The 23893-nt window shown below is 30.7% G+C and overlaps 3 protein-coding genes and 1 long non-coding RNA gene across 5 annotated transcripts; 2 read left to right on the forward strand and 2 right to left on the reverse strand.

Moving 5' to 3' along the window:
* The first annotated feature begins 1694 nt into the window (after window positions 1-1694).
* On the forward strand, window positions 1695-5058 carry LOC113518091 (pancreatic lipase-related protein 2-like). The gene is made up of 5 exons (XM_026902855.3): window positions 1695-1772; window positions 2047-2233; window positions 2777-3171; window positions 4017-4350; window positions 4984-5058. Exons 1-5 carry the CDS (start codon window positions 1736-1738, stop codon window positions 5027-5029), a joined length of 999 nt encoding a protein of 332 aa, XP_026758656.2. The 5' UTR covers window positions 1695-1735; the 3' UTR covers window positions 5030-5058.
* On the reverse strand, window positions 1935-6971 carry LOC128200216 (uncharacterized). Its single transcript, XR_008252615.1, has 2 exons — window positions 6777-6971; window positions 1935-2159 (listed from the first exon to the last, which is right to left on the reverse strand). It is a non-coding gene; the product is annotated as an uncharacterized LOC128200216 (long non-coding RNA).
* Window positions 6972-7107: 136 nt separating this feature from the next.
* LOC113518092 (pancreatic triacylglycerol lipase-like) lies at window positions 7108-11337 on the forward strand. Of its 2 annotated transcripts, XR_008252614.1 has the most exons (6): window positions 7108-7227; window positions 7390-7577; window positions 7801-8195; window positions 8872-9205; window positions 9588-9695; window positions 11244-11337. XR_008252614.1 is itself a non-coding variant. In XM_052892905.1 (5 exons), exons 1-5 carry the CDS (start codon window positions 7192-7194, stop codon window positions 9631-9633), a joined length of 999 nt encoding a protein of 332 aa, XP_052748865.1. In that variant the 5' UTR covers window positions 7108-7191; the 3' UTR covers window positions 9634-9879. The 2 variants fall into 2 exon arrangements, 1 of the variants encoding a protein (XP_052748865.1); XM_052892905.1 differs by lacking the exon at window positions 11244-11337 and having other exon boundaries at window positions 9588-9879.
* Window positions 11338-11984: 647 nt separating this feature from the next.
* On the reverse strand, window positions 11985-23738 carry LOC113518041 (sodium-coupled monocarboxylate transporter 1-like). Its single transcript, XM_031913191.2, has 13 exons — window positions 23466-23738; window positions 22887-23046; window positions 22150-22215; window positions 21926-21977; window positions 21786-21853; window positions 21212-21366; window positions 19784-19924; window positions 19217-19435; window positions 18503-18642; window positions 17956-18083; window positions 17344-17513; window positions 16942-17113; window positions 11985-12142 (listed from the first exon to the last, which is right to left on the reverse strand). The coding sequence occupies exons 1-13, from the start codon at window positions 23669-23671 to the stop codon at window positions 12107-12109; spliced, it is 1713 nt and encodes a 570-aa protein (XP_031769051.2). The 5' UTR covers window positions 23672-23738; the 3' UTR covers window positions 11985-12106.
* Window positions 23739-23893: the final 155 nt, after the last annotated feature.

A 23893-nucleotide genomic window follows, 5' to 3' on the forward strand; every position in this document is an offset into this window, starting at 1 on the left:
TGTATTTCCTTGTACCCTGTAAATTCACTGCCATATCCCACCTTTCAAACTGAAACACAGCCATACATATATAACTGCTTCACGATAGAAATACGAATGGGATAGAAGTGCCTAGGCAAACGACTTTTGTACAAAGTCTCTCTCTGGTAAATGGTACATAGGTACCGTTAAGGTGCGAATTTGACTATCCAAGTATAACAGCGTATATAGCAGCGTATATATATCTCAGCAATAACAAATGCTATTGATTTAAAATTTGGAATAGTTTTACTCAACGTTTTAAATATAAAATAATTAAAAAAGATTTTTATTTTCTTTGCTTATAGTAGTCCAGAGGGAATATTATGTGAAAGAGTTTTATTTGTATATTCTATAACACTTTAACATTTAATTTAACTTTTATATTTAATTTAATACCAGTCATCCTTTATTTTCGATAAGTTTGTGAAGCGCAAAGTCTGAAATTCTAGAAGCCTGAATACAGTTTATAAGGTTATACGTGAATATTATAGAAAAAATAAAACAATGTTTCTAACTAGAGCAGTTCTTGAGGTAGAACAAAAATAGAAATGGCAACGCATAAAGAATATCATGAATATTCCAATATATTATGTGATATTACTGGTACTGTTTACGACTATAAGCGATGATTACCACTTTTCATTCTATCTATTTATCTATTTAAGAGCTGCGCTCTTGTCGGTGGAGCTCTTGCCACTCACTACGATTTTCAGCGAGTCTCTTCACCTCTTGATACGACACGACACCAATTTCTTCTTTGATCTGCCTGATGTAACTATGTCTCGGTCTCCCTCTCCCCCTCCTTCCTTCTATCTTACCTTCTATTATAATGTTATAAGTTCGTCGTGTCGTATCAAGTGTCCCAACATTTTTTCCCCTTCTGTCCTCAATAGTTCTAATAATTTGTCTTTTTTCCTTAACCCTAAGCAGGACCTGCTCATTGCTAATTCGATCCCTCCAGCTAATTTTCTTCATCCTTCTCCAGCACAACATTTCATTAGTTTTCATTATTTGCCATTCTAAATTGAATACAAAAAATCCCTTCAAAAGCTAAGATTTATCAATATTAAGCATATTTAAGTTACAATTATTGTTCAAAATAAGGGATTATAAAATCACTAGTGATTATTTTCATAACCATGTCGATTTCTACTTGTCTGAAATCTACTTGTACAGGAAGGGCAAGGATGGATTAAGCACAAAATAGAAAGACAGAGAACCAATAACCAAGTTTAAAAAATGTAGAAATCATTTCTCAATTTGCTGTTTTTTGTAAAAAAAAAAAGATATTATTGAGATAAATCGATTGATTTGAATTTTTTTTTATTATTATTTATGTATATTTTTGATAGTTTATGATCGATATATTATATATGTACCTACTATTTAATTACTTATATTTTATATGTCAATGAGCGGACGTAGTATAGATCTATGTACAAAATTTCATTCAAAATTATCCAGCCATTTAAGATCGATCGAAAGAAACTTGAAGAAATTTATAAATTACTTTTTGTGTAAATTTGCGTACAAGTGACTATTAGCATATTTTCAATTTGCAAATTCATTAATCAGATAGATTAACATAATTACAAAAGAGATAAAGTTTGATTAAAAATTATTATCAGAAAGTATTAGATTGACAACTATAAGAAGGATATATAAAAATGGATAAAAATCATATACGTAATCAAATCCACGGTCAAGTTCAGTCATGAAGTTCCTTGTAGCTCTCATAGCGTGTATAGCGTGTTAGTATTTGATTAATTATACTCGTATTAAATTATAACCTTACATTAGTCAATTTATTTTTATTTTTCATTATTTATTTATTGCTTCTATTTAATTTAGACTCTTTATTTAATATTAGTATTTATTATTTATTGAAGATTATTTTGTAATAAATAATTCAGTTGAAATTGTATGTTATTGTATTAAAAATTTTTATTGAATTAATTTAATTTTAGACTCACTTTTTATTAAAAAATGTACTCGTATAAATTAATATAATTTTGGTGTTTTAAGTGTGTGCTGGCAATGCTATTCCTCTGGTTCCCGGTGATAATAGTCACTACGTAAAGGGTGAGAGTCGCTACATCTGGATGCAGGATGAGGAGGGCGTGCCGCAACTGGTAGACCTGGAAGAGCAAGTGGATAAGTCTTTGCTGAATTCCCGAAATGGAGCCGATAATCAATATTGGCTTTATACCAGGTTTGTTATTTAAATAAAGTTATGTAAATGTGCGTATTTATACATATATTTGTAAAAATATCGACTTCGTATCATCTTAGTATTTATAGAAATTACGTTAACGAACCACATGCACTAACTTGAAGCTAGGTAAGCTCTTTATTTGATGTTAAAAAATAAAAGAAGTCTAAAGTGACGGGGACTCCATCATCAGACCTGAGTCCTGACTATATGTAGTTGATAGTTTTAGAAAAATGTAGGATTGCAACGATTTGTTAATATCATTTAACTTGAGGCGACTTATAGCGATTTAGCAGTGGACAATTAATTGCTGGGGTGATGATGATACTCATTACGACTAACCTTGTGTTGATTCATAGTTGCTCACACTAATTTAATTCTGAAGTGTCTCAATTCATCTTGTTTTGTTTGAAGTTTACAAAAAAATACAAATAGCTGTTACACACAGGGTTTTAAGGATTTCAAAGTTATTAATATACACAAGGTTAATAATTCAATGGATTTTGAAACAGATATAATAAATTGTGGTGTTTTATTTTTCAGACAAAACCCAAATAATGCTCAAATTTTGGTAGATGGCAATGCTAACTCCGTTTGGAACTCTAACTATGACGGTAGCAGACCTTTAAAAGTTGTTGTCCATGGATGGAACGGCAGTGGAAATTCAGGAGTGAATTCTCTTACTGCGTCGGCATTCCTTGCAGTCCAAGATGTGAACGTCATTGTATTGGACTGGCGTACTGTTGCTAGTTTGAATTATGTACTTGCTGTTAGTGGTGTTCCTGGGGTTGGACGATTCCTAGGCGATTTTATTGAATGGCTCATCAACACGGCTGGTGGTGATTGGAACAATGTGCATTTAATCGGATATAGTTTGGGCGCTCATGTCGTTGGTAATGCGGGCAGACAGACTGGGGGACGACCGGCTCGAGTTACTGGTTAGTTTACATTAACTTATTTTGTTCTAGAAACATAATGGGATATTAAATGGTAATTTTATTATTTACTAGCGGCCCGTCCCGGCTTCGCACAGTTGGACATTTTTACATTTTAAAAAGTGACCATTAAGGTACACACGACGGAAGCTTAAAAATGGAGTAACTTCTACTGTTTTCCCAACATTTTCTTTATTGTTCTGCTCCTATTGATCGTAGCGTGATGAAAAGTATACTATAGCCTGCCCAGGGATATGAAGAATAATTGTACCAAGTTTCGTTAAAATCCGTCGAATAGTTTTTGTTTCTATAACGAACATACAGACAGACAGACAAAAATTTTACTGATTGCATTTTTTATATATTATTTTGATAATATATATAGATTGATAATATATACAGAATTGACCTCTCTACAGATTTATTATAAGTATAGATAGATTATATATTGAGAATGAAAATTATATATAGAAGAAAACTAAATTTCCGCACAGACATTAATAAATATCGAGCATAAAGATAGGAATATATTTTTTTAATTGCTATCTATTGTTTTGATTATGTTTTATGATTATATAAGCTTTATAAGAAAAAGATATGCTATGATTAAAAATATCAAGGTTGTTTTGTTTCTAACTTTAAAAATGCGATTGTTTTTGTAATAATTCAGGGTATATTAGATCTGATATTGAAATGTTATTTAGAAATTCTTGTTGAATATGTTTTACCAAATTACCGTGTATTTATTATATTCGACGATGCCTTCTTTTAATAATATTGAAATATACTTAGATATATACTTCTAATATCCTAATATACTTAGAATACAATAAAACATTTTTTTTAAGGTTTGGATCCTGCCGGTCCACTCTGGATTGGAAATCCCAATGCTTTAAACAGTAATTCTGGACAATACGTTGAGGCCATTCATACTGATGGTGGCCTACAAGGTATATTAATTCCTATCGCGGACGCTGACTTTTATCCCAATGGCGGAAGAAACCCTCAGCCTGGTTGCTCGAGTAGCGCGTGCTCTCATGCTCGTGCGCCCGAATTCTTTGCATCCAGTGTGCGCACGAATCACTTCCAAGGCAGGTTATGTGAAAACTTCAACCAGGCACAGGATGTGCAGTGCAGCGGCAGTATTTTGAATATGGGCAACGGCATCGTGACTAAGCGAGGGTGAGAGTATACAATGACTTTAGATTAATGTTTTCCATATTATTTTTATTAATATTGTAAATAAAAATGTGGATGATCTCATGAGATAGTCTTCTTATGAGATTTAGACTAAGAAAGCATTTTCCGAAATTTCTAAGGAAAGTAATATATCTTACTAATATAATAAAATTGTACATGGGAGATCTTTAAGAGAAATTGGTATGAGGAGTCTTTACAAGAGCCAAAACAATAATTTTTAGAAATTTTGTCTGTCTATCTGTTTGTTCCAGTATTATGCAAGGACTACTGCATCAAATTGGATGCAGTTTTCATAGTTGTGTTTCTGAAAGTCTAACATGAAATCTGGTGTATTTTTCTTAATCTTGATACGCCATCTAAATAAGACCTATTTCATTTGTTTTTCTACATAAGAAATCCACGCGTACGAAGTAGCGGGTAAAATGGTAGTCCATAATATAATGAGTGCGACACAATTCAGAAAAAATATAATATTTTATAAATATTGCTCAACTGATAATTGAATCTTATACAGAGCACTCTGTTGTTACTGTGGAGCATTATACTACGGAGATTATCTCATTACAATATTATCCAGATACTTGAAAATAAAAAGACTTAAATATTTGTTTTCAGCTCCGGCATTTATGGTCTGACCACAGGAAGTTCGTGGCCTTTTTAATAAAATAAATATTCGTTGATGAATCGTAATTGTGTTTAATTGTATATTGTTACTTGATGAAAATATTTTTAATCAATACTTCCTTTTGGAAAAAAAAATTATGCTATTCATTTAGTAAGATAATAGGTAAGTAGTTCGCCGTGTAGGTTCCGGCATAGAATAGGCCATTCCTTCTTTTCCCGTGGGGGTTGTAAAAAGCGACTAAGGGTGCTTATGGTCGTGGGATAGGCATCGTTCCTCTTAAAATATTATCCTTTTACCATTAAATCTCTTGCTAAAGAGCTGCAGTTCACCCTAATTTTTGGGTCAAATGGCATAGTACTATTATCTATACCTCTTGCTCATTTTTACCTCGTACATCTGGGTTGTAGAATGAGCTCCCGTCTTCAATTTTCCTTTTATAATATGGGAAATTTCAAAAAATGTGCCTACAATCATTTAAAAGGCCGGCAACACACAAGCAATTCCTGTCCTGTTGTCAGTGTTCATGGACGACGGTAGCCACTTTCCATCAGGTAGACCGTCTGCTCGTTTGGCTCTAACAATAAAAAAAAATCACCAAAGGCCTTACTGCTGTTGCCAACCCGCTTGCCAACCGTAGCAACTACTGGCAAACTCCCTTTTTCAAATTATGGGGGAGGACTATATTCAGTAGTGGACAATTAATGGCTGATATGGTATGGTAATACGCACTTTTTTGCTCCGCAGTGAACTACGACGGCTTTAGTCATTCCAATTTAATCATTTGAGAGTAAAACCTAATAATTGTGCAAAGAATTATGAAAATTGGCATCATAAATGCGCAAAACGGTGAAAAAATTGGGGACAAATCGAGAAACAAGGCTAAAAAATTATAATGTTTTAGCTTTGTTTCCCTGAACTAGATGGAGCCATGACCACAAATACATTGCAGGAATTCAGTGGATATTGGTGGCTCAGGACCGATTCTTAAGGCAATCTATGGGGGAGGATAAGGGGAATCAATGATGATGCGCAATATTTTTAGTTTATTTAATAAAAGCTAGTTTTTCTTTTCTTATTTATTTTGTTTTTATTTTTTATAAGTATAGTTTATGTAAATAGGCAACCAAAGCTGTTTATCTAATCGCATTTTCTTGTTAAGTGGTCATAGTATACCACGTACGTACGTACCTACATGTAATGAAATATTTGAAGATTATTGTTTGATATTTTGTTTCATTGATATATTATTATCAAATAGATACATAGCTACACTGTTATACGAATTTAGAAAAACTTTAGAAATTCAATACGCTTTTAGAACGATCATGATTACTTCATAGTAAAATTTATAAGTTATGTCAATTAATTCATAAGGTTTCGCAGTCTTTTCTAATGCCATGCCAACTCTGATAAAATTCGACCAATTTGTTACAACTCTTTTGCTGCTGTTTATATTCATCGAAAAGAGCAGCACTTGTTTATACTGGATGATATTTTCGTTTCTAGTGTGCTTACTAATCACTTTAAAGGCAGACTATGCGACAACTTCAGACAGGCACTGAATATACAATGCATCGGCAATGTCTTCAATATGGGCAATACCATCATCCTTAAGAGAGGGTAAGATATTTAATGAAAAACGTTAAGTATATTATTTATAAAAATTAAAATTACAGTCGATGTACATTATTATTGCCAATTTATGTGTGTTACGAGGCTTAGTTATTGTTGACCTTTGCTTTACATATATTTTATAAAAAAATTCTCAGATCGGTACATATACCTGACTACTGGAACTTCGTGACCCTTTTAATAAAATACTTAATTCCATTTAACTTGTTTTTAGTTATGTAGAGTATCTTAATTGCATAGATGGATTAAAAGGAAAGTACTTTATAACTATAATATAAAAAATAATATATAGAACTACAATATATATAATAATAGAAATAAAAATATTGAAAGTACGGCTTGTTTGTTCAGGTTTTTTTACGAATGAGGCGATGTTAATAAAATGTCAGTGATTATATATTATTATACAATTGATAATTTAGTAAGAGATTATTTAAAAAAAGATAAATATTATTTTAATAGAGATTAAACATGATTAATAGTTGTTATCAAAATTTATTTGATTTAATTTCTTAAAAATGTAAGGGACATTATTATATAAAAATTTATTACATTTATCTTCAGTCATGAAGTTTCTTGTAATTCTTATCGCGTCTATAGCGTGTTGGTATTTTAATAATTATATTTTTATTGTTTAATTATTAAATAAAATCTTATTATTCTATTAAAACGGAATTTATTGTTTCGTTTAAATTAGTTTAGTTATATTTAAAAAAATAGTTAAATTTTCTTTTTGTTAATAAATATATATTAATTTTTGTGTTTTGTGTGTTGGCAATGCCATTCCTTTGGTTCCTGGTGATAACAGCCACTACATAGAGGGTGAGAGCCGCTACATCTGGATGTCAGATGGCGAGGGCGTGCCTCATCTAATAGATCTGGAAGAGCCTATGGATGCGGCTTTGCAGAATTCTCGTAATGGAGCCAACAATCAGTACTGGCTTTATACCAGGTTTGTTTAGTTATATAATATGTTCGGTATAAAAACTATTATGCTATTAAACAAAACAAACAAATAAATTGTTTGGAACATCTGATAACTGTAATATAGACAATCTATATCAGACAATAATTACCTTTTTAAGGGGGGTTTTGAATGGATAGTTTTTATCAATTTAATGTATTGTAAATATAAGATCGCTTCAATTAGTAAATTTCAACGTTTTTTTTTTCAGACAAAATCCCAATAATGCTCAAATATTGATAGATGGTAATTCTAACTCTGTTTGGAACTCTAACTATGACGGTAGGAAACCTTTAAAGGTTATGGTCCACGGATGGAACAGTAATGGTAATTCAGGAGAGAATCCTATCATCACATCTGCTTTTCTTGATACCCAAGACGTTAATGTCATCGTAGTGGACTGGCGTGTATTGGCTAGTTCTAATTATTTAAGTGCTGTTCGTGGAGTTCCTGGGGTTGGTCAATATTTAGGCAATTTTATTGAATGGCTCTTCAACACTGCTGGTGGAAATTGGAATAATGTACACTTAATTGGATTTAGCTTGGGCGCTCATGTCGTTGGTAGTGCTGGTCGACAAGCCGGCGGCCGATCGGCCCGCATTACTGGTTAGTATTCAATTGACTTCAAACAAGGGAGAGATTTTATTTTATGTTTGTTACCTCTCAACTCCTTCATTTATAAACCGATTTATTGAAAGGAGTGAAATTATTTTTCATATTATTTTTCATAATTAGTTTCATAGAAATTTTATCAAAATCGGTCTTGTTTTTAAATCAAAATAAGTGATTTTTCTACGACTGATGTCAGTATTTTTAGTGAAACAAAATCTTATGTTATTACTATACATTTTAGGATTTTCTTATAAAAAATTCATTGTGACAAGTTAATTAATTATTTGTATAAAAATATTAATATATTGTTTTTTATATTAATATCAGTAGGTTAATTTATATAACTTATATATTGTTAATTTATATTTATATATTTAATATCTTGGGTACCTCTGTCCCATTCGTGTTTCAACCGTGAAGCAGTTGTGTTGGCATGACTGTGTTTCGGTTTGATATAATTTCAGGATGGCAACGCATGGGGGGTATCATGGGTTAAACATACTCTGTTATGTCTTGCTCTATGTCTATTGGTTACCACTTTCCATCAGGTGGGCCAAAAGCTTGTTTGCCATTCTAAGTGGCATAAAAAAAAAAAAAAAAAAAAAATATAATTTATAGGTTAAACAATTTTCTTGCTCTAGATTGGAAACTTCAAGAAAATATTTTGTAGGTTTGGATCCGGCTGGTCCACTCTGGATTGGAAACTCCAATGCTCTAAATAGTAATGCTGGACAATACGTAGAAGTCATCCACACTGACGGTGGTCTTCTCGGTATATTCACCCCGATTGGAGATGCCGACTTTTATCCCAATGGTGGAAGATACCCTCAGCCTGGTTGTTCGAGTAGTTCGTGCTCTCACAGTCGCTCAATATTACTGTTTGCGTCCAGTGTGCGTACCAATCACTTTCAAGGCAGATTATGTGACGACATCAACCAAGCACAGAATATGCAGTGCACCGGTAGAGTTTTCAATATGGGCAATGGGATTGTCACTAAGAGAGGGTAAGTTTTTAATTTTCAACCTTGGATTCCTATTTTAGGGTAATAACTAGAGTAGCCAAATAATTAATGATATAAATATTAATAAAAATATATTTACGACTGTAATCAAATAAATTAATTAGGTATATAGTGGAATGGTAGGTTGGAAGATGAAACGATGAAGATACGTATGTGTGTAGAATATATAAAATAAAATACGAACGACTTAAGATAACAGACAAGAAATTTTGAAATAAATTACAAGGAATTCTAAAATTACATAATGTATTCATTTATTTCAATCTATGCCGGAAATACACGGCAAATACTATACATTACCTGTGGTAAATCGTATAAAGTTGTATATGTATATTATTTATTTCGAGTGAATGTTTTTTTTTAGTTCTGGCATCTATGGTTTAACTACTGGAAGTTCCTGGCCTTATTAACATGGAATAAAATTAAGCATACTATTTACTGTTTCAAGCTATTGTATATTTAACCAATAATGGTAAGCCAACGATCGTTTGTTTTCGTTTGCTTGCTCCAATGTAATAAAGAAATTAGTTAAGTGAGCATTGTTTCTTGCATAGTGAAAGCTTGTAGTAACAAAGTAAGCTGCAGCAAGTAAGTAAAAAATAAATTATATTAATAGATATCTACGTGTATATAAGAAATAAAATAGAGCTACAGTTGATGTAAGTTTTATTTATTTAATTTCAAAAGTGAGATTGGGGTAATAACCTCATCTGTGAATGATGTGTCATTCATAGATGAGGTTTTAAATATTCATGATCTATTTTATTGAAGTTGAAGAAATTGACATCAACAAAGTTGAGTAGAATTATGCTCTGCAATTTAAAAAAGTCGGTTTCAATTATTTCAAAATGATTATCAGAGTAGTACGACCACATGAGAGTAAACCTTATTGATTGTAAAAATAATTATTAAAATTTATTAAGAATTTCAGGTAACATTCACATCTTTTTTATACAATGAAAGTGACAAATAAGAATACAGTACATCTTTTTGGTAGTCGGTCACTGTAGCCTATAGACATAATTAAAGATTGTGTCCCACAAAAATACTGACCTTATTTGTGAGGAAACCAGTTGTTTTAAAAATTGAACTGCAGAACTGATTTTGATAAAATTTCTATGGGATCAAACTGTAAGTATATCCTTTGAGATAAAAAAGAATTTTCCAAATCCGTTTACAACTGACGGAGTAATGAGGTAACAAATACAAAAAATAATACAACCGAATTGAGAACCTACTTCTTCTTGAAATTGGTTGATAGAAACAAGTGAATTGACTGTATAGACTAAAAATATGTTATGTTGCTTATAATTGAAATTTTATTTTCATTGTTTCATCCGTTTGATATTAGGTTTAGCTAAAAACAATTGCATTAAAAAAATAACGATTACGACATAAAAGTGAGTCATATTCGAACATTATCATTTAAATCCGATTACAGTTATTATCAAAATACATTTGATTGAAACTAGAAAAAGGTCAGCTAAATAATCATTGATAAGAGCTACATAATCAAACTTCGTTCAACTTTAGTCGTGAAGGTCTTTTTAATTCTCACCGTATATATGTACAAATATCGTGTTTGTATTTCTTTTAAATTTTGTCCCATTATATAAAATAAATAGCACGTTTTTGTAATACAAGTTATATATATGGATGTGATATGGATGTCGACTGTTTATCCCATAATAATAATACATAGGACAGTATACTATGAAGTAACTAAAACAAACTAATCTGACAGTCGCAATATTTGCATACTGTTTAACCCTGCGTACAGCATACGCCGCAGAATTTAATTTAGTTGCAAGGTTTTGCAAGTGCAAGTTGCAAGGTAATCTTGAGAATTGGAATTACGATTTATAGAAAGAGAAAATTTTACACATTTAGTTTTTAAAAAAATATTACTTATATTTAAATTAAAATATATAAGAAATATGATGTTGAGATAGATGTGATTTTAGTTTTTATATTATTTAAGATTGAATAAGGTAATATTTTAACATGTGTGTTTTTTTAGATTCGGCCTCTACGCACTGACTACTGGGAATTCATTTATTAATGTAATAAAAGTACAATAGAATAAGAGTAAATATAATTTTTGTTCAAGTAAATTTAAGCATTTTTAATGAGACTACCAAATAATTCCGAATGTAGCTGTTTTGTTATACCAAAAAAGTTTGTTGATTTTTAATTATTAAAAAAGTTTCTGTAAATACATATTATCTACCTACAAGTGCATAGAAAGACTAATATACAAGTGATAATGAACATTATTATATATTCATATATACCTATTTTAATTTAATTTTTACAGTTCGTTAAAAATGCTCGTCAGAAATAAACACAGACAAATAGAAAGCCGTGTATATTATAATTGATGCATTTATTACAGGTGCAGTAAATTTTAATTAAATATAAAAAATTATTACAAATTCATAAAAATTGATTTAAAAACTTTAAGAAAGTAGTGGACTAATTGATTATAAATTTCGATTTTTTATTTATTAGGGGACATAATAGTCAAAGAATGGGCTGCTGCCCATTCGTTCCTTTTAAAACATCACTAAAACTTAACTGCGGTTACCAAACTGCTTAGCAATAACGGTAACTATTGGCAAAACCCCACAAGAGGGGGAGGCCTATGTTCAGCAGTGGACAGCTAGCGGCGGACATGATAATGATGATCAAAATAAAAATTTCGATTATAGAAATAAGTTTAAGGAAAGTTGTCTCAGAATCGATGCAAATTTCAGGGATTCGATTTTTGAATAGAGTATAAAAAAGATACATTTAAATTATTTAATTTAATCGCTTCTACCTAATTATATTACAAACAATAAGTAAATATTACGTAATATTTGTTTTTAATATTTATTTATATTAATCAGGCATATTATTTAAATAGACCTCGTTCACCTGAAATAAAAAAAATACATTAGTATAGTACATATTTTTTTAACTGTATTTACTTTCTATAAGGTAGTGTTTGGGCAATAAATAAGTTGAATTTCAATAATACCGAAATAGTAATTTTCTTTTAATTTTATATATAATAAATAATAAACTTCTTTATATATACAGGTTATATTCAGCAAAACCGAGATATGTTAATTGATTGAGATAAAAAATTGTTGTGAGCAATTGTTTGAAATAATGCATACACATATACTTGAACCTAAATGGTCACGTATAGCGCGGTTTCAAAAGAATTTTCTGGCTGTAGAATGAGTTCCCTGCCAAGATTTTTCCTAGAGACTACAGTATGAGGTTCTCCATGTGGACCATGGATGTAATTAAAGGAATTGAATATTTATTACAATTAAATGTGTATAAGATTGTATTGTGCGCTTTTCCTTACACAAATAGACATCTTCATAAAAAAATTAACAGTAAGGTACATTACCTGAATAACTTATTACATACATTGACATGTCGTCATAGTGACATTTTGACATTTTTTGATACTAATAGTTTTATTAGTGATTTTTATTTGACAAAAGATACAATGTATCTTTCTAAATCATCTAAAAATAAAATAGCCACTTTAGTGGCTTATAATATTGACTACATGAACAGTTTACATGGTAAACTTAAACATAAAAATGCTGACATAACAGATAATTCTATTAATATTTGTGACATAAGTACTATGACTGCAGATTTAAACTGCTCACAAAGACAAAGGGAAAGCAATCAGAATTAATAATTGTTCATCAGAACATACAAAAAGTTAATTATACAATTATTTTTAGAAAAGTATAATATTGATATTGTCTGTTTCACAGAACATTGGCTTAAAGAAAGCAATATGATGTTCAATTTAAATAATTATAATGTTGTCAGCTGCTTCAATAGAATAGGCGGGTCTATGATAATTGCAAGAAATAATATTAAAGTAAAGGAACGTGCTGACATTGTTAGACTTTCTATTGAGTGTTGTATAGAATTATCTTGTATAGAACTAGAAAATTATATCCTTATATGTGTGTACAGGCCTCCTAATAGTGATTACAATGTTTTTGAAGGGGTGATGGAGGATATTTTAAAAAAAGTATTTAATAGTATTAAAAAAATTATTGTATGTGGAGATTTTAACGTTGATATTCTTTGTAACACACCCACATGTACAAAAATTATTAGTTTATTTCAGTCATTTGATTTATGTCATGTCTTTCATGAACCCACTCGTGTAACTGCCACGTCTGCTACTTGTCTTGACAATGTTTTTTGTAACTGCGAGTATACAGAAAAATTCATAATAAATAAACTTCCTTCAGATCACTGTGGTCAAGTTGTTAAGTTTAGCAGTCAAATCAATAAAGTCAACAATAATAAAAAATCAAAAAGACAAATAAACGTTTACAATATTAATAAATACAAAAGCGCGATTAAAAATAAATTGGATTTGCTGTTACAGTCTAGTAATAATCCTGATTATCTTTACACCAAGCTAATTAATATTTTATCCGGAGAATATGAACAATTTTTCAAGAAAAAAGAAGTTCATGTTAAATCTAAATTCACGGAATGGGCAACAGTAGGAATACTTAAAAGTAGAAATATTTTGTTTGATTTATACGATCAAAAAAAATATCGATTTGATGACAAATTCACCACTTATGTAAAAAATTATTCTAAAATTTTTAAAAAAGTTTGTATTATGGCTAAGTCTAATTATTTTAATAAACAAATTAAGCAGTCTTCTGACAAAATTAAAACCATCTGGAGCATTATAAATAAAGAAACTGGAAGATCTAAAATAGCCTGTAATCAATTTACATTAAATTATGATAATAAATTAATAACAACAACAAAAGATGTAGTTAATATTTTTGAAGATTTTTTTATATATTCCGATTGATATTATGGACTCATCTCAATCTCGAGCAAAAAAATTACTAGAGACTAATATCGGTTGTTGTTCTTTAAGATTTAAATTTTCACATGTTAGCCCCTTTCATATCATAAAAATATTCAAACAGCTAAATTTAAAAAATACGGAAGACCTTTGGGGCATGTCTGTAAAAGTAGTTAGTTCTTTCATAGATATTGTTGCTCCATATCTAGCCACTATTTTTAATAAATGTATTGATAATGGCGTTTTTCCACATTTAATGAAATTTAGCAAATTAATCCCACTATTTAAATCAGGAGATAAATTTGAGCCAGGGAACTATAGACCTATATCTATTTTGCCAGTTCTAAGTAAGGTGTTTGAAAAGATAATGTTAAATCAAATGTTACATCACTTCAGGGTTAACGGACTGCTTCACAGTCAGCAATATGGTTTCACCGCCGGCAAGTCTACCACTGACGCAGGTGTTGCGCTAATGACACATATTTTCGAATCTTGGGAGAGGTCACAGGATGCACTCGGAGTTTTTTGTGACCTATCAAAGGCATTTGATTGTGTGGATCATAAAACGCTTTTGTACAAGCTCGAACATTATGGTATAAGAGATAATGATCTAAAATTAATGAGAACTTATTTAGAGGATAGGGTTCAAACTGTAGATATTGACGGTGTAAAATCTTAGGGAGCTAATATTAAGATGGGCGTTCCACAAGGGTCAATCTTAGGCCCCTTTCTCTTTTTAATCTACATAAATGACCTTCCCTTTATGGTAGAGAAAATTGCAGATATAGTGCTGTTTGCGGATGATACTTCGTTAGTGTTTAAAATTGGACGTCAAAGTAATCAATTAGACGATGTAAATTGTGCTATGTCTGCAATATTAAATTGGTTTACATGTAATAACCTATTATTAAATTCCAGCAAAACAAAGTGTATAAAATTTACACTTCCTAATGTAAGACTAATAAATACACAGTTATTGCTTAATGACGAAATAGTAAATTTTGTTAATGATACAGTTTTTTTAGGTATAACAGTGAACTCGAAATTACAATGGGGGCCCCATATTTCAAAATTGGCCAGTAGACTCAGTTCTGCTGCATATGCAATTAGAAGAATTAGGCAATTAACAGACGTGGCGACGGCTAAACTTGTATATTTTAGTTATTTCCATAGCATAATGTCTTATGGCATACTGCTGTGGGGTAAAGCAGCCGATATAAATACTATATTTGTTTTACAAAAGAGAGCCATACGTTCTATTTATGGTATGGGTTCAAGAGAGTCATTACGTCAGTGCTTTAAAGACTCAAATATCCTCACAGTTACTTCACAATACATTTATGAAAATATTATGTATACACGGAAGAATTTAGCGAGTTTTAAAAAACTCAAAGACTGTACAAGTAGAAACTTACGCAATATAAATAAGCTTATTTTACCTAAATGCCGTCTGCACAAAATCAGTAATTCATTCTATGGTAATTGCATAAGATTTTATAATAAACTGCCGGAATCTGCATTAAATCTGACAGAGAGGCAATTCAAATCTTATATTAAACAATTTTTATGTAAGAAAGCCTATTACAGGATAGACGAATTCATAGATGACAACATATCAAGTAAATAATTAGTTTATTAGCATACAACGTTATAATTTTATTTTCTCATTGCTTTCTTGATTTAATTGATTAATTTTAGAAATATGAAAGCGTAGCGGTTTTTTGTATTAATTGCCGCATGCATTCTTATGTAAAATGTGAATACTATAACTATCAGATGGCAATTGTGAGTAGCTTTGACGTGGTCTAGTGTTTTGAGTAGTCATGCTCACTAAAATGTCCAGACTTGTGGCGGCGTGGTGGGCCGGGTCATTGGGCTCCCTAAAATATGGTCGAGCGCAGTGATGGCTGGCTCATCCGTCATACTCGTGAACGGGTGCTGCTTGTAGGGACTGGTCTGCTCTAATCACTATGACTGATTTCCTCTTATTAATTGTTTAACCAGTTGGTTATGTATTCAATTTTTTTTTACTTTTTGAGTATTTAATTGAATTAGTGCTAATTGGTGGTTTGTATTCACACAATTAAACTTAAAAATGTAAAATAATAATAAAATTATTTAAAAGAGCATCACGCAAGTTTCTTGCTCGTTCTTCTTGTGATGAGACAGCTTTCCGAACGAGCGGTAAATTAAAAAAAATGTAATGACTTTTCAAAAGTGCTTCAATGTAAGTTTATTTGAATAAATGATTTCTATTCTATTCTATTCTATTCTATTCCAAAAAGGATATATTAAGGTTTCTTCAGGGTTGGCCACACGCACGTGACACCCCTTGTGTTTCAATGGTCTATAGGCTACAGTGACCATTTACCATTAGATGGTCTGTATTCTTGTTAGCCACCTTTGTGATATAAAAAAAAACCTACGTCTTTCTCCTTCTCATATGGTATATTAGTGATTGGTTTAGCTGTTAAGGTACTAAGTACAAACAAATAAACTCACTTTTGGGTTTATAATATTACCTGTGATATTAATAAGATTAAGTTAATATAACACAGGAGTAAACTCTACTGACAGCAAAATTAATGAATAAATTCAATTCTCTCACCCATTATGTACCGACATAGAAAATTATTTTTGTAATAGACAAGTCTTATTTCCGTTTTGGTTTTACTTGTATATAAACTTTGTCACTCTTTTATTTATTTTTTGGAACAAAAAAAGGATTTTTCTGTGAGGACAAACGATGAAACGATTTGTATAAAGCTGATTTTATATAGAATTTACAATTAGAAAGGAATAAATAATTAGCAATACCGTAACGGTTTATTTATATTCTATTTATATATATAATTACCCTTCGTTTTCTTACTAGCCAGTGTCTCACAACAGGTGCATACAGTCTCTCATCGTAGTGTACTTCATGATTATTAACTATAAATGTTATTATACATGCTATGGATACAGTTATTATGCATCCAAATGCCGTGAACCAGAAGTAAGAGATGCGGTATAAGTACGGCACTTCGCTGAAAAATAAAAATTGGTAATTTAATAAGTAATAAATAACAGATAGTGGCTAGGTATTATAAGATTTTTTTTATTGTGATGTGTGAATTGCAATTAGTATGGTAGCATAAACATAATTGTTAATTCTATTATGTATTATGCTTTTAATATCAATAAACGACAGTCATCATTTATTATAAAGTTAGCCACAAAAAATACAGATGAATACAAAACATATAAATAAACCTACTTCGTAGTATATTCCGTACTGTATGATATCGACTCAAAAAAATAAGTACAATTATGTGTAAATCTTGGTTTTTCATTAAATTTGAGTAATCCTTCAGCTTGAGCTAGTTGCGATTGTGCTGCCAACCACCAAGCACAAAATAAGCCTATAATTCCACCGCTCAGTGCCGGCTGCAAAACAAATATTTCGTAATTAATTTTTAAAGGAGTTATTATCAAATAAAAAAAAATTGGTGGCTATTAAAAATAATGAAATCGGAACGATATTTATTTTTCAACTTGTAACTTATAATTTATTTGATGGATTCTGATAAAATATGTAATAAATTATATTTCATGCTTATAAAGGAAGGTACATATAGGTAAGATGTAGAATGTTAATAGCTGAAATGATGATGATAGGTAAGATATAAGTAAGAATACTTGAGTGGAAACGAGTTGAGATAAACATAACAAACAAAGACACTCTATTAGATAGCGCGTGATGAACTAACTCAAACGTGTTGCAGGGAGTTGATGTCAAGCATGAACGAATTCGATATTTACCAATGGAAAATACACTACTATGTTAGTAATGTATTTTCCACCTTTTAACGATGTTAAGAATACTCACTGTAGAACCAACAATAGGTAAAAATATGCCCATGAGAAATATTCCAGTAAGTGGTCCCATCGACGCTGAAGACAAACTCATTGTCAGTTGGAGTACAGAACCCAATCTTTCCACAACAAATACTAGACCTAATTAAAAGGAAATCATTGCTTTAGGAAAATATTTATAATTATAAACAGTTTTTTTATTTAAATAAAGTAGGGATAAGTAGACATTTGATTTGGAACTGAATATCGTATCCAAACTAGAAGAAGAATGACAACTTGTTATTCTTCGGTGGCAAAGATGCAACAAACATCTGTATATTTCGGTCTGTTTGCTCATCATGCAATTATTTTAAATGTGATAGATTACGAACATGGTTATAGATAACTAACATGGAGTTTGATTCTTAGTTTCATTTAAAGTATTTAGCATTTTTTTTTAATCACTACCATAAAATTACACCAATGGCCTGGCTCTCTAGCTAGGATAGGAACCAGGCAATGAATATCTGGGGATACAACTGATTGGAGCAATTATTAACAAATTTTCTAGGACTCCTTACCGAGGCATATAACACCTAGTATTACTACAACCGATCTTATAAGTAATTGAGTTTCTCGTTGTGTTAGCTTCCTGAAGAATGGTTTCCAAAAGTCTTCAAGCACTACAGCAGCCATTGAGTTTAGTCCAGTTGATAAGGAACTAAAAAATTATGACTTTACTATAAACAATAAAAACAGAAATATTTACAAATTTTGTATGTAATTATCTATTTTAATTCAATAACTTTCGGATTAACTTACGTGTAATTTGGTCGAGAAAACTTATCTAGTTTCAGGATTCTTAGTAAATTACATGTAAGTTAAATTGGTAGTTATTACATTAAAATATAATATGTGCTCACGAAACATTTAACAATAAAATTTAGATTTCGTTCAGCTTTTTCCATAAGGGAGGTTTTGCCAGTAGTTGTCACGCAATTAGGTTTTTACAGATATTTTAAGACGGACGCTATTTTTCATCCCTTCACCATAAGTTTCCTTAGTCGCTTCTTACGACACCCACGGGAAAGGATGGGGTGGTCTATTCTATGCCGGGACCTATTATATATATATAATTTTATTTAAATCATAAATAATTCATACACGTCATAGCAAAAACCTGAAGCGGGAATTGAAAATATTAGTCTCTTTTTCATTATTTTTACAATTTATTTATGAAAGTAGGGATATATTATTTATCCATTGAACAATTAAACAATTTTTTTAATGTTTACCTTAGAGCGGCGCTGAATACTCCAGCTACAAACAATCCAGGCATCCCTTTCCATTCCGTCAACACATCCATCACAAGTAATGGTAAAATTTGGTCTTTCGCCAATGCTAATTTTGAGTTCAGTGGATCACAATCATAGTACCGCGCAAAAGCTACCAGACCACTATATGCGCATATAAAAACGATAAATATCACTCCACACAAAAATCCCCAAACAGCTCTGGAAAATTTTATGTAGTTAATTAGATAAAGTAATCTATATCTATACTAATATTATAAAGAGGAAATAGTTCATTGTGATTTGTTTGTAATAGATAAATTCATATATTGCTCAGCCGATTTTATAAATTCTTTCACCTATAGAAAGCTACAATATTAATGAGTGACATGGGCAAACAAGCAATACTGCATAAGCTTATTTGTCGACCTTTGTTTTTAATATAGGCTACAGTTATATATTTCAATATATATAAACCTTAATATAAATAACTACTCTATAAGTTACCAATAATTAACTTATTCATTAATAAAGTTATAGATAGTATCTAGTACATATTATATTTAATACCTTTTAGAAGATTTCAAATCTGGTAAAGATAGAAATCTTTGCATCATTGATTGATTAACAGCGATGTTGCCAATCCAATAGAAAGTGGATCCAATTGATAATGACCACAATGAGTGTCTCTCCGTTAAGTCCAAGCTTGCACTATAAGCAAAAGATACACAAGTAAAATAATGTAAGGTTATGGTTAAAAAAAAAACCGACTTCAAATGCGGTAAAACTTCCTTACTTTGGTATAAAAATTAAACTAATCAAGCGATTCTGATAAAAGGATTTGAGTAAGTATATTCTTTCACGTAAGAGTTTTCTAAATCGGTTTATAACTGACGGAATTATGAAGTAACAAATTTAGATAACAAGAATTAGTTCTAATTATAAGTTTTTTGTTTAATTTTTTTACAGTTGAAGGGTCCCACTATTGATCATGATCTAACCTTATAGAAAATGATGATGTGGTCTAAGATGGAGCTTGTAGATCCACGAATACAAAGCAACAGTAGTAATAATATTAATACACGGAAAATAATTTGAACATTCAAAGTTTCAATAATATATAATTATTATTTAAATATTGTAATTATAATTAAAGATGAAAAAATGATACTCGTATATATGTGTATAAACAAATTTTTACGTAACAGTTTTTTTTTTATGGATGAAAATGGTATGGTAACCCCGCCTGCGCTAACGGGATACGCTGGCGGAGCACCAGTGAAGGATGATAGATGACAATGAAAACAGGTCCGTTAGCTCATCATGATGAATTAATCAGGAATTAACCATGATAACTTCCAGGGGGAACCGCGAGGAGGTCGACCTGGTTAGGTATATTGCTAGCAATGGGATTCTCAGTCTCCATTACTAACAATCCCTTTCCCCCCTACGTAACAGTTAGTGAAGTGGCATGGTATTGGTCAGTAATAAAATCGTTAAGAAGAATAAGTACTATACCGGTTTATCTATCCATTTTGTCTTATAGGTATTTTATGATGAAAAATGGATGATCTATATTTGCGGACAAAAACTAAAGTATGAACAAAAGTATGAAAAAAGACAACACATTAAGTGTGTTGTCTTTTTCACTATTCATACAAAATATCCACATTAATTACAAAAAAATTATAGGACTATCATTCAACAATTTTTAAATCTTTACGTTGCTCATATACGAGTAATTACGTAATTATATCAATAATATAGGACTTAAGATCTGAAAGTCTATACTAAGACAAAATATTGTCATTATCGCTTTAAAATATTAAATCTTCTTCTCTTTTTAAATTAAAAAATATAATTTCATGGAGGATAATAATTAGTTGAAAATCTTGTATGTCAAACCTATTATGATCTAGGAATCTATTTCAATAATGGTAATAATGCAAGTTATAGATGCCGTTTGGAGGATGCTGGGAATTTATTTCTCGTGCTTACGATGGTAATTCTATACGGCCAGTATCCCAGTTTCTTTTGAAAACTTCGTCGAATCCACCAACAGTAATTGAACCCTGAATAATTACTAGGATCATCGCACAGATCATCACGAATGTTTGTATCACGTCTGTCCAAACAACTGCTTTAAGACCTCCCTGAAAACAAAACGAATGCGATTGATTTTGTGTAAAACAGTTCATTCTTATAAAAATAAAGATATTGCCACGATGTACCAACACACAAAATTTAGATTTTAGAGAATAGACTTAAAATCTCTTTCAAAATGTATGTATTATATTAATGGAGTAGTAATTCTCTTCCTTTGAGGCTGAAATTTCTGTTCAGATTATAATCAAAATCTTATGTGTAAATTTTAAAGTCCCGATTTTTAATTTAATATTTAAATAAAATTATTCAACGCATTTGCTTTAAGATAATTACCTCAAAAATACCTTTTTAGTATTATCCAAGTATGTAATATTATTCACAATTTTAGATATGGAAATGTAATAATTATTGAAATTAAAATGCTAACGACAAGTAAATAATAAAAAGGCATCTATAAAGTACTTACCAAAGAAGTGTAAAATATACAAACGAAGCATACTATTGGAGTCACAATATGAATATTCACTCCCGTGACTGCAACAAACATAATTAAATGTAATAGATTCTTTAAAAATTTTACTAAATGTGGTATTTTTATTATATTACCTTGGTTGAAAGCTAGCGCTGGGACATAAATGACGATTGGAAGCCAAACCACCTGAAATAAGTATAAAATAATTAATCCAAATATCTCACCTAATGGAAAGTTTCAACATTGATATGAACAGCGGCATGGTATTTGTTTTGCTTCAGAATAATTTGAAGTAAGTCTTGAACTGAATAATTAAAATTTATAAAGCAGTGCTTTTTTTTTACTATAGAATACTTACCAAATATAAACTAAATATAACCGATCCAAACATTCTTAATCTTTTATCGTATCGAAGCTCCAAGTACTGAAATAATTTGAAAGAATAGATTTGTTATTACTGACAAAACAATCTTGAGATTCTTGGTTCAATCCACTGTTGTACTGGGAATGATAAATGTCTTTTGTGAAGTAGAAATCTTGAAATTAAAATGGCATTCTATCCATAAGTATTATGGCATGACATATATATTCATTACTATTGTTTTGTATGTCAGTACATTGTACATCAGTACATTTATTACTTTTATTATTATTTTCAGCCGTTAACTGTCCACTGCTAAACATAAGCCTCCCCCATAAGGGAAGTTTTGCTAGTAGTTGCCACGCTTGACAGACGGTTTGGCAACCGCAGTTAGGTTTTTACAGATGTTTTAAGAGGGATGTAGCTGCCCATCCCTTCACCATAAGTTCCTTTAGTCGCCTCTTACGATACTCACGGGAAAGGAAGAAGTGGTCCATTCTATGCCGGGACCTATACGGCGACATGTTAGTATATGCACTGTCATATTCTATTGAAACACGTTTGAATATTACTTAAATTACTAAGATTTAGATTATTTAAGAGAAAACTCTACTGAAATCCGTTCCTTCGTACTCGGAAGTGATATATCCTTTTATATGTGACATTTTAGTTTCATTAATATCTTATTGTAATATTTTTATATTTGAATTGAGTGTTTAATTTATCTTTAATACCTCATAAGCTGATGTAATTTGCAAATCATGCAGCACCGGCAGGAATGTGTACGAGATTATTACGGACATCATCAAGGCACCCATTAAAAAGAACAAATATGAAGTTCCATACACATAAAGTTCTGTTGGAGTGCCCAGAAGAGATATGCCTGAAATAAAACTGATAGGACGTATTCACGTTATTTATTATCTTATTTTATTTTGCTTTTAGATATAGTAGTGTAGTAGACATTCGCTGTAACCTTTATAACTTATTCTTAATCTTAACAATATTCTCCAAATAGGGTTATTAGATACTACTTATATATGTATACATAAAATTCCAGTATATAGCACGGCATGATTATGAATATCTATATATTACTAAAGCGTACTAATCTACATTTATAAAAATCCTTTTTACTTAAATTCTTTTAAATTGTTTTGATAAAATTTTTCTTTACTAGGCGGAAAAATATTTTATTTTATTTAAAAGAAAAGAAGTCCTAGCTATATTTATTTCATGCATGTAATTGATACAGTTATCAGTATATTTGGTCACCCTGTGATATCGGATATTAGACTAATTTTTGTACTTACCTTGCAACCAGTGAAAAACAAACTGGAAGTAATTTCATATTTCTTCCACCCATTAAGTAATCTTGAGTAGATTTCTGTTTGTTTACAAAACCGAAATAAATGCCAATACCTCCACAAATTGTTAACATTACAACAAATACGGAATAGTCTAGCCATGTAAAATGTTGGAAGGATTTTCTAACAAACGAAACATCTATTTTATCCATAGTGGAAATATCTACTTTTTTATTGTTTCAAAGACTACAGTACTGTTGTGCCGACATCTCGAGCAGGTATGATTGAATGTAATGTCCTGTAAGACCAATTTTTCAATTTAACGTCTCCGATTTTCCTACGCAAGACGCGTATGGTTATTTTAGTCTAGAATTGTTAATATCCGTCGATTGTTAAAAATAGATGCTAGTCATGTTGCCAAGGATGTGAGTAAT

Source organism: Galleria mellonella, unplaced genomic scaffold (assembly GCF_026898425.1).
Source record: "Galleria mellonella isolate WM207_F2 unplaced genomic scaffold, CSIRO_AGI_GalMel_v1 utg171, whole genome shotgun sequence".
NCBI lineage: Eukaryota > Metazoa > Arthropoda > Insecta > Lepidoptera > Pyralidae > Galleria > Galleria mellonella.